This window comes from Hippoglossus hippoglossus, chromosome 8 (genome assembly GCF_009819705.1).
Source record: "Hippoglossus hippoglossus isolate fHipHip1 chromosome 8, fHipHip1.pri, whole genome shotgun sequence".
Lineage (NCBI taxonomy): Eukaryota > Metazoa > Chordata > Actinopteri > Pleuronectiformes > Pleuronectidae > Hippoglossus > Hippoglossus hippoglossus.
Genome location: NC_047158.1, coordinates 2,740,965 through 2,757,473, shown reverse-complemented (window position 1 = coordinate 2,757,473; position 16,509 = coordinate 2,740,965). Strand labels below are relative to the sequence as shown.

The window sequence follows — 16,509 nt, the reverse complement described above, 5'->3', positions numbered from 1 at the left end:
ACATTACTCCGTATTGAAACTCCGTACTGTAACTCGGGACGTTACTCCTCGTAAATGCGCCAGAATGAGACCGGTGATAGGCCTGGTCGCGCACAAAGTGCAGTCAGCCAATCAGCAATACACATTGCAGCAGTTTTTCCGACTTTAAACCACTGATATATCATCTTAGGGGTATCAATACCTCAAATTAAATCCCAGAACTGCCTACACACTCTGGCAACATGAGGCCGGGCATTGTCCTGCACCAGGAGGAACCCAGGGCCCACTGCAACAGCGTATGGTCCGACAATCGCTCTGAGGATTACATCCCGGTACCGAACATCAGTCAGGGTAGCGTTGGCTATGACATGAAAGTCTATGCAACCCTCCAAGGACATGCCTCCCTAGACCATCACTGACCCACCACCAAACCTTTCATGCTGGATGATGTCTCCAGACTCTTACATGCATGTGGCGATGCCGGCGAGCTAGTTTTGGCAGGCAACTCGAGCTGCGCTGCACCAATCATGTGACATACATCATGTGACATACCTCACTCTCCACAACCATCTATATTACACTCCCACCTTATCAGGTTGTCTATTTAACTGGAGAGAAATTTCCCTTCATCCCCTTTGCTCACACTGCTGCTGCAGTATTGCTACCAGTTGCTTCAGCGTCTCAGTGACTCAGCGACTCAGCGGTTGACCAAGTGACCATTGTTCCTCCGTGGGTCATTTGTCTCTCTCAATCCGAGTGAGTCCTCCGATGATGAAGTTCACTTTATTCCCGAAATTTGGGCTCGGTCCTTCGAGATTCACTACGTGTGAATCGGACGTCAGGCATCTGCACCGTGGCTCCCGCGGGCCTCTCGGGGTGCACCACATCCTGGAGGAGCTGCGCGCCCGAAGGGTTTAATTCATCGGGTCTGAGCCACGAGGAAGTTTTCAACTACTTCTTGACTAAGGGGAGGCTTCGCGAGGCCGAACAAAAGCTGGTGGCAGCATCGCAGACGGCTTCCTCCCTGGGCCTCGCTGCTGCACCAACTTCTCCCTCACCTCGGGATGTTGTCCCTCGGAGGCAGAGGAAGCACGCCTGGATCCGCTGGGGCTTCCATCCTGTCTCCTCTGCTGAATGAAATCTGCACTGAACGTTATGAATGAAACAATTCAGTCTCGAATAATACGCCATCTTCCCTGCACGTGATGTAAACAACACTGGCAAGCCGACAACACTGGCGAGCAGGCTCGTGTTTTAGTACTTCCTGGTACGTCACTCCAACAGGATTATGGGAGCTGTAGTCCCATCTCCAGCCATGGGTTCGAGGCTCCTGTCTCCTGATAACATTCCCTTTCCCATAGGAATCAAATTCTAGCAGGTAATCTGTTTTGTTATTCTGGAAACATTCAATTATATGAATATAATATATATATGTGGGTAGAGTGGTCGTCCTCCAACCAGAGGTAGGTGGTTCAATCCTCAGTCTTCCCATCTGCATGCCAAAGTGTCCTTGGGCAAGATACTGAACCCCTCAAATGGCCCCTTATAGATGTGGAATGCACTAATTGTAAATCACTTTGGAAAAAAGCAGCTGCCAAATGACATGACTTTTCTGGCATGCAATGGTGTTGCAACGGACGCTCCATTGTGCTATGTTTTGTCGCTATTGCACATGCCTGACTTTCAGAGATAGGAAGGGAGCGAGATGGCTCACTCCTCAGCTACTTCCATCAGCACATCCGGTAAAACGAAGTTTAGTTCAGCTGCACGGCACGAATAACACGCGCTATGACGTAACCAACGAAGTATGGACTATTAAATTCGTTGGCAACTATTTTTGTCATCGATTTGTCGACTACGTCGATTTATCGTTGCACCCCTATTTTAGTGGTGAGGTTGGTACATATAAATTAAATTAATCACAATACAAATAAATAAATTAAATCTCTGCCCATAGAGAGGAAGTTTAGACCACAGCCATTTTGGGGGAGTCTTCATTAATGTCTGGCCAACCAAACCCGAGCGTCTTGACCCCAGGGTCTTCATCCGATTCCTACAGAGCAGTGAATAGATCAAGAACAAATTACTTTCTCATGCGTTAATGCTGCTACAATAGAAAAAAAATCTATAAAGCCTCAATGATGACAGTCTTACCTAACATTTAGCTTGGCTTTATATTTCCATATTGCTAAGTTGTTAAGGTGAGTCAGAGTAAATACGATGATGGAAGCTGTCTAACCAGAAATCTGCCAAGGACACTCATTTAATCCTCTACATGACCTTACCCTCTCTAATCTTAGAAGAACACATGTACATGACAAGTCTGATAGATCTTGTCGAGACTTCTGAATTATCATTGCTAAGAATAATACTGCTTTCTGTTCTTTCTCCTCTATGATCAAACGCTTGCATCGCTCTCCAACCCATCTGGCGACACCCTTGCTCACCAACAATGGTTGAAAATGCATGACGAGATCTCCTCAAAGCTTCGCCATCCCGGCAAGAACTGAGGCCTAACACCTGAATGCTATTCCCTGCACTCCCTAAGATGTGGCACAGCTACGACTGCAGCACTCCATCACCCATGCTACTCATGCTATGTTGGACACCACAAGAAGGAATATTGACTCTCAAACATCATCTGCACCCTTGATGTTTTAATATGTAATCTCCGCTGCCTAATTCCATTGTCTAATGGTGCGGGTCCTTCTTCCCTCCTCCTCACACTACCAGTCCTTCCACCCGGAAGGACTGGTAGTGCTCCGTTGCCAGTGGTGACGACACAATGCGAACGAAGCCAAGAGATTCGCTGCACCCTTGTCGTGGCATATATCGCGCTCCTGTCCATCCTGGGAGGGGGATCCCTCACATGTGGCTCTCTCTGAGGTTTCTACATTTTCCCCTGTTCATGGGTTTTTTTGGTAGTTTTTCCTTACTCTTGTTGAGGGTGAAGGACAGGATGTCGCACTCGTTAAGCCCTATGAAACGAATCGTTTTTTGTGAATATGGGCTATACAAGCAAAACATGTGAGTGTTGTGCCATAATGCATCAAACGTGATACCATAAAATGGTGTGCCTTTCGGCATTCAATAAATTTGGTTATCAAGATAAAAATATTAAATATTAATATTTTATTATTAATATTAAAGAATAACTTTAATTGATTAAAGTTACCTCGGGGCACCACCCTTCAAAGGAAGGGACAAGATAGCCAATTTATTGATTAAGTCTCATAAAGGTTCTAACTACAAATTTGGAACTCTGATTAACAATTAAATTAATAACTATAACCAAAATTACCATATAGATAGTTAGCTAAGTTGAAAGATATGGGGTTCTTGACAGTGTAGAGGTTGGCGAAATTCACTTATGCAACATTAATGAAAAAACATTTGTGAACGAAAAACATTTATTATGAATATAATAAAGTATAAAAACACAAATTACTAACGGTCTAATTGCTAAACAAAGATAGGTATGTGTGTATACATGTGTGTGTGTCTGTGTGAGTCAGCGTGCTTTCAAGATGGTCGCTGGCCAAAGAGATAACACCCTTCCCCCACCTATTGGAATGTTTACGACCTGTAGAGATAATGAGGTGAAGAGTTATGCGTGTGTCTGTGTGTGTGCCAAGTTAGAGAAAGTTACTAGATTGGATGCAACGAAAGACTGTGAAGAGCATAACAGACTAACATTACTTTCTCAATAACTTGTACCCAAAATATCACAACACCACAAATCAAACTTATAAACCTCACACAGAATCGAATAAACAGTCTTGCTTAGCCTAGTATAATTATTAAGCCCAGTTGTGTTACCAGTCCGTGGAAAGGGGAAAACGGAAGTTGCTGTGCAGTTCGCAGTTTTGTGTCGTCTTGCTGGTTTCGGTTGAGCGGTGTAGCTCAGTTGCTGGCTGAAGTTTGCAAGCAGGACATCGAGTCGCTGCTAGGACGTTGGTAGAGCTTGGAGGGCGAGGAGGTTTCCTTGCTAAGATGAGCTGGAAGCTGCACCTTTGTGCTCCTCTCGAAGAGTTGGATGGGAAGAGAAGATGTGAGCTGGAGAAGAGGCTCCACAGCCTTCCCTCCTGTGGAAGGATCATAGGAAGAGGCAGGACGAGGCTCGGCAGCCTTCTCTCCGTTGAGGGAGTGTAGAAAGAGGAAGAGAAGAAGCTGGAGAACCTAGCTTATATTGGCCCGGTGACCTCACAGGTCATGGGGTCCAGAGTGACCAACGGGAGTTGAAACCTGTGTCCCTGGGGGGGGTTTCCACCCCTCTGTGTGAAGTTGATGCCCTCTGGGACATTGAGTTCCTTGCTCTGTCACATGTGCTCATTGTGAACTTATAAATAAATAAGCGCGTTTCTTTATTTGCAGCGCGTTTCTGTATTTGCGGTGTGTTTCTGTGTTTGCGGTGCGTTTCTGTATTTGCAGTGCGTTTCTGTAATGTGTTGTGTTGTGTTGTCAAATTGATAAAGATGCTTTCTTACTTTGCTTGTGTTTTGTCCACTTGCATGTGTTTTCTTAAGTTGCAGTGCGTTGAGCTCTCAGGGCCACCGTAGTTCTGCAATCAAATAACAGATAACAATGTTAAGATCAATGATATTGCTTCTTATACTAATATGCTAGAAACTACAGCCTATCTGCACTGATGTATAAACTTCTACTAGCATTGAGGGTTGTCCTTTTTTCAGGTTAGAGTAATATGCCCTCAAAATGAATCTGCATGTCAAGCGTCAGCCTCGACTTCTTTACAGGATGGGAGAGATTGGACTGCCGGCAGTGATATACTTTTCAAAAGCAGGCTCTGCAAACATAGGTCACAAAACCCTTCTCTCATGAGTTACCCACAGAATGACCAGTAAGAGACCATTAAAGCTCACACTTATAAGAAGGCTGCAAAATGCTAATTAGTTCTAATTAGCATTTTGTCTAAACTATTGTCTAAAGCTATAAACTATAGGATGTATTCAAATAATATTTCGTTGAGATGTGCTCCAAAAGACTTTATTTTACAGTTGCTGAGCGAGGGCTCAGTGCATGATGGGAGTTCCCCCAGCAGTCTAAGCTTACAGCAGCACAGCTAAGGGATGGTTCAGGGCTCCCCTGAGAATCACTAGCTCTATGCTTTATCAAAGAGGAACGTTTTAAGTCTAACCTTAAATGTAAAGATGGTGTCCGCCTCCTGAACCCAGAGTGGGAGCTGGTTCCACAGGAGAGGAGCCTGCTAGCTGAAGGCTCTACCTCCTGTTCTACTCTTACAGACCCGAGGAACCATTACTTTATAGTGACCATAAATGAGCCTGTGTTTAGGGAGCAAAGTGATCTATGAGGTCTTTAGTAAGGAGAATGATTTTAATTATTATTCTGGATTTTACAGGGAGCCAATGCAGATAGGGTTATATGGGAGAAATATGATTTATTCTTGCTCCTGTCAGTACTCAACTGCAGCATTTTGAACCAACTGGAGACTTTTCACATACTCACAGGAACATCCTGATAATAAAGTATTTCAATAGTCCAGTCAACACCACGGGCCTTGCAATAAATATGAAAGATCAAAGTGGTGTTATCTTACAATTTTGAGGTGGACCAGTGCATCTGAGTACAGTGTTACTGGGTATCTCACAGAAGTGAGGTAGACCAGTGTGTGACAGTGGTGCAAAATTAGTCCTGTCATATGGATTGAAAGAGAGGAGTAGTGAGCGAATTACACTGAAATCTATCATCCTCTTTTGGACCACACTCCTTTTTTATATACACTTGTTTTTATTGAGGCTCTCAACAATTATATACACTTTCCAATTCTGCAAGTATAAAGAACAACTTTTCCCCTTAGTCTTCTTTAACATAACACAGAGACAGCAGAAGTTACAACCTAACGAACAAACAAAAGAAAAGAAAAACAGGAGACCCAGACAAACAAACGCACAAAGATAAAGCAAAAGTATAAAAAAATATACAGACATACATACGCTCCACCACATTGACATAGTTACAGTACCAGTCAAAAGTTTGGACACATCTTGTCATTCAATGGTTTTTCTTTATTTTTTATTTCTTTCTACATTGCAGATTAATATTGAAGACATCCAAACTATGAAGGAACACATATGGAATTATGTGGTAAACCAAAAAAATGCTCAACAAACCAGAATATGTTTTATATTTTAGATTCTTCAAAGTAGCCACCTTTTGCTTCGATGACAGCTTTGAACACTCTTGGCATTCTTTCAATCAGCTTCATGAGGTAGTCACCTGGAATGGTTTTCCAACAGTCTTGAAGTGTTCCCAGAGGTGCTGAGCACTTGTTGGCTGCTTTGCCTTCACTCTGTGGTCCAACTCATCCCAGACCATCTCAATTGGGTTTAGGTCGGGTGATTGTGGAGGCCAGGTCATCTGACGCAGCACTCCATCACTCTCCTTCTTGGTCAAATAGCCCTTACATAGCCTGGAGGTGTGTTTGGGGTCATTGTTCTGTTTAAATAGAAATGCTGGTCCCACTAAGCGTCAACCAGATGGGATGGCATGTCGCTGCAGAATGCTGTGGTAGCCATGCTGGTTAAGTATGCCTTGAATTTTGAATAAATCACCAACAGTATCACCAGCAAAGCCCCCCCACACCATCTCACCTCCTCCTCCATGCTTCATGGTGGGAACCACACATGTAGAGACCATCCGCTCACCTTTTCTGTGTCTTACAAAGACATGGCGGTTGGAACCAGAAATCTCAAATTTGGACTCATCAGACCAAAGTACAGATTTCCACTGGTTTAATGTCACTTCCTTGTGTTTCTTGGCCCAAGCAAGTCTCTTCTTCTTGTTGGTCTTCCTCAGTAGTGGCTTCTTTGCAGGAATTCGAAAATGAAGGCCTGATTCACGCAGTCTCCCCTGGACAGCTGACGTTGAGATGTGTCTGCTACTTGAACTCTGCGAAGCATTTATGTTGCCTCTAATCTGAGGTGCTGTTAATTTGCGGTTTCTGAGGCTGATAACTCTAATGAACTTATCCTCAGCAGCAGAGGTAACTCTTGGTCTTCCTGTCCTGGGGCGATCCTCATGAGAGACAGTTTCATCATAGCGTTTGATGGTTTTCGCGACTGAACTTGAGGATACATTAAAAGTTCTTGAAATTTTCCAGATTTACTGACCTTCCTGTATTAAAGTAATGATGGACTGTCATTTCTCTTTACTTAGTTGAGTGGTTCTTGCCATAATATGGATTAGAACTTCAGTCGAATAGGCCTATTTGTCAGGGTGCGCAAAAATGGCAAACGTGAACCCAGAAGCACGACACTTGAGCAGTTATGGGAGTAGCAAGAGTTCTGGTTTATTGGATGATAAGAGGTCAAAAACCAGGCAGACAGTCAGAGGTAGCAAACAAATCCGATAGGGAGCAGGCAAAAGGGAATCCAGGGTCCAAAAGGCAGGTCAGAGCAGAGATCAGGCAGAAGAGTGAAACGGGATAATGCTGGAAAGCTAGGAAAAAACACACTAGACGATCTGGCAGAGAACAGAGGAAATGAGCCGGTATATATATTGGGTGACTGATGACTGATGGAAAGCAGGTGAGTCTGGGGTTGGGGCAGGTAATGGGATCCGTGGGAAGACGTGATGCAGAGCAGGGGGGAGTGGCTGAATTCAGAAATGACATGAGAATTAGTACATGAAAAATAAGATAACAGACAATGAAAATGTTATGAGCTGACTGAAGTTGTGACACTATTCACTGTATAGAACTGTGCACCAATCCTGCCTCTGCACAACACAACTGATGGTCTCAAACACATTAATTCCACAAATTAACTCTTGACAAGGCAAACCTGTTAATTGAAAACCATTCCAGGTGACTACCGCATGAAGCTGATTGAAAGAAGGCCAAGAGTGTGCATAGCTGTCATCAAAGCAAAAGGTGGCTACTTTGAAGAATCTAAAATATAAAACATATTTTGGTTTGTTTAACACTTTTTTATTTACCACGTAATTCAATATGTGTTCCTTCATAGTTTTGATGTCTTCAATATTAATCTGCAATGTAGAAAGATATAAAAATAAAGAAAAAGCATTGAATGAGAAGGTGTGTCCAAACTTTTGACTGGTACTGTACATTCCATTGCTATATGCCGTAGTCAGTTCACAAAGTAAAGTCCAGTCCAGAAGCATCCACCATGTCCAAAACTGGTTGTCATAGCTTGATAAATCCTTTGACATTGTCATGCAGGATAGATGTCAGTTTTGCCAGAGGGAGTATTCATCTTTAGGAGTTGCTATTGTGCAAGTGGTTTCCACACCACACACGTGTATAATAATGCGCAAGATACTTGATCTCAGAACAGTGGAAGCAGAGGCAGCGTCAGCTTGACAAGCCCTCAGTCTGTAGCCAGTCCCCCCTCAGAGATCCCAGATTTGATCCTCAGTGCAACATTAGTGCAGAACTCCAGGACAAGCTGGCCTCCCCCTCTGCCTGATGGGCTCCATGGTTTGGCCTTCTGGGTGTGAAAACAGCCTAAATACGAAAGGTGGAAATTTGAATTTGGCAACTTGTTCACCAAACTTAGGTGTCAATGTCAATGTGAGTGTCTGAGGTGAGGGACCCAGTGGTGGATTTATCTGTTTTGAGTGTCGTGCTATAAAGCATCAACTAAGTAGATGAATGGTTGGAAAGAGTTCAGTCTTTGTACACCAGCATGTGTATGCCCAATGTATGTGAATGGTCACGTGACTTGCGCTTTCAGGCATGTGAGGACATGATCACACATATGCAGATGCAAAGTAAATATCAAAGTTCACCGAAGCTGAACCCCACAGAAAGCCACGCTGCGATTTGCCTCGGCACAGGAAGTGAAGTGAAAACATCACAGAATAAGGGCATACACCCTGTTTGTCAAGGTCACAGCAGTGAGACACCACCAAATAAGGGTTCCATCCTGTCAGGTAGACAGTATCACAGCAGTGAGACACTTGGTCAGTGGAATTTTCCATTACAAGGCATAACTTTCACCACAACGTGGATTCAGCTTCAGAACTTCATTGAGCAGAGAAGGTTGTGATCACATGCAGACTGGAACGCTAAACTTATCAGTCTCATTGATTGGCCTGTGGCTTGTGATTTCAGGAGCTTTGGCAGAGGCAGCGGACAACATGGAGGTAAAAGAAGCAGCCTCAGTGGTGAGAGATGAATGGCAAAGGATTGAAGATGCATATTAGCAGCACGATTATTAGAATAGTTCACTGTTTAGCTAGTGTCCCTCACCAGAAAACTATCATTGATCAGGTGCTGCTACTCTGATCTGTATTTCTCTGTATGGTATAATATTAACACAACAAACAGAAGATGATATTTTATGCTTGGGCACTGGACCGTAAACTTTTATTGACTGTGATGGCAACAATAGTTGTTAGTGTTTTTCTTTAAATATGAAAATAGGTAATATGGAAATTCCCTCAAAATGTCCCCCAAAAAAAATCCTTTGATGAAACACAGGCTGTATTATAAGACTTTACATGATATTATTTTGCAGCAGCAGTTTAATGCAATATATAAGAAATACATTGCAATGTGTAAAGTGTATTATGGTAGCATATTTCAAATTTAAATCCATCCATCCATTATCTATACCACTTATCTATTGAGGGTCAGGCTTTCACAACAACTGTATCTTAGTTGTCGTCAGCTATTCCCAAAAGGAGGTCAACTAGTCGATTGATTGCGGGAGACATATTTTAGAGATAGGACGTTTTGTGGTCGGTGATAGGACATTCAGAGAATTGTCCAATTGTCGTCTGCCTTCCTTGTCCACTCTGTTGGCGCTTCTTGCCAACTTTGCTGCTGCTAGCGTGCATAGCATTGGTATAGTTGTTGTACTTTATTTCCCCATTGATGATCTTAGTCGCGCATCTGAATTTGGTCAAACTGCTGCTTTAGCGCCCACATTGCAGTGTTTAGACAGTTTAGACAGATAGTTGACGAGTTGAGTAGTTCTATTCGAGCCTTATTTGAGGGTTGCAGGGGGGCTGGAGTCCCAAATTTAAATTCAACTTTGAAATTGAAATTAGACTAATGAACAATCTCAGTTTCCATTCAGTGTGCTGTCTAAATGAGTTGATTTTTTTCCCCACAGAAACCCATCGATCAGTCCCCCTCTCTGTGTGCTGGTGAGCAGGACTATGTTGACAGGAGGAAAAGGGTCGTTCTGGAGTCACTCAACAGCCTGGGAATCAACTGTTCTGCAGTAAGAAAGAAACTGCTCACACACTAACACCATTTCTGTCCGTCCGTGTCAGCCTGGCAAGCACCCGTCAGGAAGGTGCATGTAAGGTAGTCACTCTGCTGGTTGGTGGAGTAAAGGAGTTAGGAGGAAGTTTATGCTTCTTACTTGTTCCGCTTTGTACCTGTTGTTGCGTTTTGCTGTTTGTCATGCTTGAGTGAGTTGTACCTTTGTGCATTGTCTCTTACTTTATGCCCTCACGCCACGTCAAATATCATTTCGCCTGTTTTTACGTAACACACGCATGTCCTCCATGACTTTGTATGATCACTATTTTTAGGTCTTACAGTAACTTTTGAGCAGACTTTAGACACTCACAGGAACAGAGTACTGGTGAAGCTGTATGGTTGTAAGGTAATTAATACAGTGGTAAGTTATAAAACTCATCACATTAATCTTATACCCTTATTAAAAATGCAGTCAAAGAGGCGCTGCTTGTTTACAGTGATCCGTTGTGAGTTCATAGTCCACTCCCTGCTCTGCACCACACAGACAGAGTTAAGCTGCTTTCAGACATGCACTGAACTCCAGAGATCCTGTGGACATTCTCCAGAGGGTCTGTGTGAATGCAAATGTCAGAGTGAGAGCCTCCATGCTTTCTGTGGACTTTCTCCACCTTGCCCCCTAATCTAAAGTCTGCAGAAAGTTCAAAGGAGCCGATGTAAGAACACAGCAGGATTCACTGTGAGTGAATGATTTTATAGACCCGACAGAAAACAAGTACACACCAGCGAAAATGTCTTAGCTTTTTAGCCTATTAGGCTCCAGCTTATTTGTTATTTCTGATAATGCCATTATACAACATGTATCATAGTGTGTAGAGTATATACAGTGTATATATATATATATATATATATATATATATATACATATATATATATATATATATATATATATATATATATAAAACATAACATACATGTGTGTGAGTGCATGTGTGTGTTTATGTTATAATAGTAAGTATTTTTCTGAAGATATCATTTACAATTTTGCCCTGTTTTTTCTGTTCTTGTTTTTGTTGATTGGCATGTCAAATTATATTTGTTTCATGTAATTTTGCAATTGGCTATGAAGGGTATAATGAGGGAAAATAGCATGAACATCCCAACAACCACAGAAAATTCCAAATACAGCAATCCTTTCACTTCCACATCTCATTTGATATGGAAGGATGTTTGCATTGCAATATAAAAAATTCTGGGATCATATCTGAAGGAATTTAGAGTTTAAATAGCACTAAGAAACCCAGAAGCCAACAGTAACCTCATAAATATCCCAAACAATGAAGTTGACTTAATGAATAAATAATGTCGTTCTCTACAGTATTCTGCAATTAGCTTAGCCGCTGTCAGATTTACTATCTCTCCAACCAGGACTGGGTTCCCCACATCGCTCTGCTGCCATCAGGTGGGGGTCAGAGGGCAGCCGTGGGTCTGATGGGTTCCCTCTCTCAAATGGAAAAGGATGGTCTGCTGGACCCTCTGCTTTACATGGGAGCAGTCTCTGGGTCAACGTGGTAACAATCACAGTTTCACACATATAATCATGTTAGTGTAATGAGAGCTGAACAGCTGCTGATGCATGATGGGACATGTCAAGGTGATGATGGGATATAATTGGCATATTGTGATATTTATATGGGGCTGGAAGAGCTACAAAAAAATACCTAATTACAGAAGATAACTACCAAAAACAAACCATTTTATACTCAATAATGATTTCATTGGATGTGTTAATCTGTCTGTCTTCCTCTGATAGGTCCATGTCCGCCCTGTACAGTGACCCGCAGTGGACCGGCAACATGGACAGAGCAGTGTCCACGATGACAGGTCCTGGGGTCGAGGTGGAGCAGGCTCTGGCCTGGTTGGACAAGAGGTCAAAGGAGGAGCTTTTCTCTCTGTCTGATATCTGGGGGGTGTTAACCTCTGTTGGGATCATGAAACAGGTACCAGTCCATACACACACACACACACACACACACACACACTTTTACTTCCTGTTTGGAAACACACCCTGTTACAATGATTGTATACACAGTCCTTTAGAGAAATATCTTGTTTTCATCAGATGGACTTGCGGCATCTTTCCGACGAGGCCAGCAGGAATGCCACAAACCCTTACCCCATCTACAGCGCCATAGAGAAGGGCTGCCTTTTAGATGGGCCTATAGAAGGTATATACATGCATATGCAGCTTGGGAGAAAGAGCGGGTTGTCCACTAACCCAGAAGGTCTGAGATTGGATCCCAGTCTTCCTCATTCTGCATGCTGACGTGTCCTTGGGCAAGACACTGAACCCCAAATCGCCCCTGACACCCAGTACTGTGTGAGTGATGTGTGATAGAGAGAGTGCTGCACAGAGATGCAGTGTATGAATGTCTGTGTGAATGGTAAAACTGAACCGTAAAGCACTTTGAGTGGAAAAGAAAAGTGCTTTATAAATACCGACCATTTCCAGAGCTTTTCTATGCACATGTCACCGCAGGGTCTAAGTGAATCACCGACTGAATAACAGCAAGTGTGAAATTCACTCTCTGTTTCGTAGGGAAATGGTTTGAGGTGAGTCCTCATGAGGCTGGATTCACAGAGCTGGGTGTCTTTGTTGAAACGTCTCTCCTGGGCAGTAAGTTTCAGAGCGGAGAGCTGCAGGAGCAGAAGCCAGAGATGGACATGATCGAGCTACAAGGTGTGTGTTTACATGTGAGAATGGTAACAGCAGGATGGATCTGCAATCAGTAATTTACAGCTCAGCAGCAGCTTTTATTTTGAGGTGAAAAAAATAGTGTTTACTGGATGCATGAGCAGCCAACTCTTTGCCATCATGTTATCCTTATCCACTTTATAACGTGACACTGATGTTACTTTTGTTTTTTCAGTTTGTTTTACTGCCCCTAAGAGGCAATTCATCTCATGATAATAATAATATTGATGATATATAAAAAAAAATTGGCTTTAAAATATGACAAAATCATATATTTGAAAGAAGGGGAGTAAAGTATTCATGCATTTATGGATTGGCAGGAGTGTTGGTCATGCATGCATATGAATTGTCATTTTCAAACTTGTTTGTGTGTTGAAATTGTGCAGGTGTTCTGGGTTGTGCGTTGGCTCATGACGAGGTTATCAGAGAGTTCATCCCTCCCTGGTTGAATGGTAATCACAATCACATTTCTATACCCACGCAGGAAAACAAGTAGTCGCAGTATCGTGCTCCACTATAACATGTGTGAGTTGAATGTCTTACACGCTTGTTCTCTCCCGGTGTGTGTGTTTGTGTGTGTGTGTTTGTTTGGCTCAATGCCCGGACATATAGACAGAGATGCTGATGAGTACTTGCGTGTATACAACACCCTTGACAAACTGGTGGCCCTGATCAGAAGTTCCACAAAGGATCCTACCACTCTTTCTGAGCTGAACACGTTGCAGAAAATACTAGAAGGTGATGGTCCTGCTCAGATGACTTAGTTTTACTCTTTAAATCCAGTTGTTTTGGCATCTGTAAGCTCATTTGTTAAACTGCATTGACAGCCAAAGAGGAATGTTGTCAACGTCGGATTTTTCTTCTCAGTTATGTGTTTTTTGCCTGTGATCATGTGTGATGCAATAAAGACTGCAGAGTGCCCATTACATTCTCTGTTTTCCAGACAAGGTAAATTGTAATGATTCTGTGTTGCTGGAGTCAAAGAATATGGAGGAAAGAAAAAAGATGTTTCATCATTTGAGTCTGGAGCTGCTGGAGGCAGTAGACACCTGGAGCCAAAGATTGGGGAATGGTCAGTGTGAAAGTATTGTAGATATACTAACTTTATTTACTTGATTGAAATGAGATGTTAATGCATCTATTTGTTCTCAATGTGTTTCTCCCAGCCTCTGTAATCATTAAGCAAGTCCTTCCCCTGATTATGAAGTGGGAGTGGGGAACAACCAGGAACCTCCTCTACCAACACGAAGGTGAGAAGACAAACCTCATGTGCCCCGAAACGTGACTCCAGCTAAATGCTAATGTTGCTATGTGTCTACTGGAAGTGGAATTAACTGTTACCTCTCTTCCATTATGATCCCTCCCATGGAGGTATAAAACGTTTACTGGTGACCATAGACTGTAAATCAAGAGGAAGACACATCTCCACCTCCACCCACTATTCAGAAATGAATCCAAAATATCCTGTATTTCAACCCTGCCATCGTGGTGGTGGATTGTTATCGTGGTGTCAGCTGATCATGGACTATGATTAGAAAAAGACTGCTTGATATACAATATGCCATACTCACACACATGTAAATATTGTAATTCTGTTGATGTGTTCAGTTACACGCGGCCTCTATAGCACTAATGCAGTCGCATTGTTTTATTTTTGGTTGTTTTTCCTAGTTTCACACTGTTTGCATAGCATCCAATGGGTAATTATAACCAAACTTAGCAGAATAATTTGCACTCCAACAAACATCAGTGTAACTTCATTAGAACAAACTAAAATCACAGAAATCATGATTGAGAAAAATGTATTTGACACGTAGCTTGACTTTTTAGTTTGGTCCATGTCCCATCCACTAACAAGGAGGCAGCAGAGTTTATGACCTATATTACAGCCAGCCATCAGGTGGCAATTGAGATGCTTTGGCTTGACTTTTTGGGAGCAGTTGTGTCATTCATCTTTATATATAGTCGATGCTAGTTACATAGTTATGAATAAAAAAGTAAAGAAACAAATACAGTAAGTGAACAATGGCATTGATTGTCTTATAATGGTCCAATACAATAAAGACAAAATGGTAAGTAAGTAAATAAATATATAAAGGATTTGCTTTAAATAGTGATTTAATAGTTAAATGATGGTTAAAAAATGATTTTGCTGGTCAGATGCTCCACCTTGCCTTGGCGCCGAAGAAATAATCCACCTGGTCGATGCCGGGCTGCTGATCAATGTTGCCTACCCTCCTTTTCTGGGAGAGAAGAGAGACATTGACCTCATTATCGTACTGGAGTACAGCGCTGGAAACATGTTTGAGGTAATGTAAAGAGTGTGCCTGTGTGTGTGTGTGTGTGTGTGTGTGTGTGTGTGTGTGTGTGTGTGTGTGTGTGTGTGTGTGTGTGTGCCTATACACATCAGCCAGGGGCATTGTTTTAAACCATGGGCTAAACTAATAACAACCATATTAGCTAAATATAGCTCGTAATGAGAACTCACCAATAAGCTTCGCCTTGCTCTGCACCTGCATACACAGTATACATCAAAACTGAGTACACACAATATCAACAAAAAAAATTCTGATTCAGAATGGTATCACCTTATACAAATTGTATGTTTAAATAAGTTAAGTTAAATTTAAATGTTAAAAAGTTGACACTTTAGTCTACATGCTCAATGAATCCTGGGCTAGGCTGGGCCAGCGAAGGATCCGCCCATTGGAGCCTTTGTTTCTTACTGATGAAAGGCCGCATTTGAAGGAGCCTCCAAAATGGGACAGGCGAGTTGCACCACTTTGATGCAATCATTAATTTGTAGCCTCCAAAGGATGCAGCCCCTGAATTGAGATACAGCTACTGTCAGTCGCTTCACAGTAAGACAGGAAATAATAAGTCCAAATACTATAACATTCCAAAAGGTCCAAACAGAAGATTTCTCAAAATAAACCAAAAGTCCTCAACTGACATTAAAAGTCCACAACAAGCTCCAAGCTCCAAAACAAGTCCAAACAATTCTCGGGGGCAGAATAATGACATTATGACAAAGTGGTACCTGTGATTCATGAATTAAATGATAACAGAGTTATAACAATTGCTAACCAGTGATTTGTTGCACACTCAACAAGTTCAAGGCTGGAAAACCGTGTGAAACACTGCTGTTCGCTCCTGCGCTCTCCTCAGACTCTGACTCTGGCCAGAGACTATGCTGCGGAGGTAAAGAAGCCTTTCCCCAAGATAGACGATCAGGTCCTGGAGGAGAGAGAGTGGCCAAAGGACTGCTACGTGTTCGAGGGAAAAGAGAAGGAGCCTACAATCGTCTACATGCCGCTCTTCAATAGACGGAACTGCCAAGGTCTGTGACGCACACATACGCACACTTGCAGATTTGTTGTAATGATTTTTCATCTTAGATGCAGAACTGCTTATAAACATGATTTAAACTTCAATGGACAGAAATAAGATGAGATACAAGTATTTGCTCATCACTCCCATCATATCTATGTAATCATATCGGGGGGAGTGACTAAGTCTGAGACTAGACGCCACACACTAACCTGTTCTACTGTTGCAATAAATA

At 42.4% G+C, this 16,509-nt stretch overlaps 1 protein-coding gene across 1 annotated transcript in view; it reads left to right on the top strand.

Annotated features, from left to right (window-relative positions):
• The window catches only part of LOC117766932 (cytosolic phospholipase A2 beta-like), a 33,110-nt gene that overhangs the window by 13,054 nt on the left and 3,547 nt on the right, over positions 1-16,509 (top strand). The window contains exons 2-13 of the mRNA XM_034594390.1: positions 9,031-9,144; positions 10,098-10,208; positions 11,618-11,760; positions 12,003-12,189; positions 12,312-12,417; positions 12,789-12,929; positions 13,331-13,396; positions 13,542-13,682; positions 13,888-14,028; positions 14,111-14,194; positions 15,105-15,253; positions 16,113-16,284. Coding sequence (XP_034450281.1) covers positions 9,031-9,144; positions 10,098-10,208; positions 11,618-11,760; positions 12,003-12,189; positions 12,312-12,417; positions 12,789-12,929; positions 13,331-13,396; positions 13,542-13,682; positions 13,888-14,028; positions 14,111-14,194; positions 15,105-15,253; positions 16,113-16,284 — 1,555 coding nt within the window. The remainder of the gene's footprint in view (positions 1-9,030; positions 9,145-10,097; positions 10,209-11,617; positions 11,761-12,002; positions 12,190-12,311; positions 12,418-12,788; positions 12,930-13,330; positions 13,397-13,541; positions 13,683-13,887; positions 14,029-14,110; positions 14,195-15,104; positions 15,254-16,112; positions 16,285-16,509) is intronic.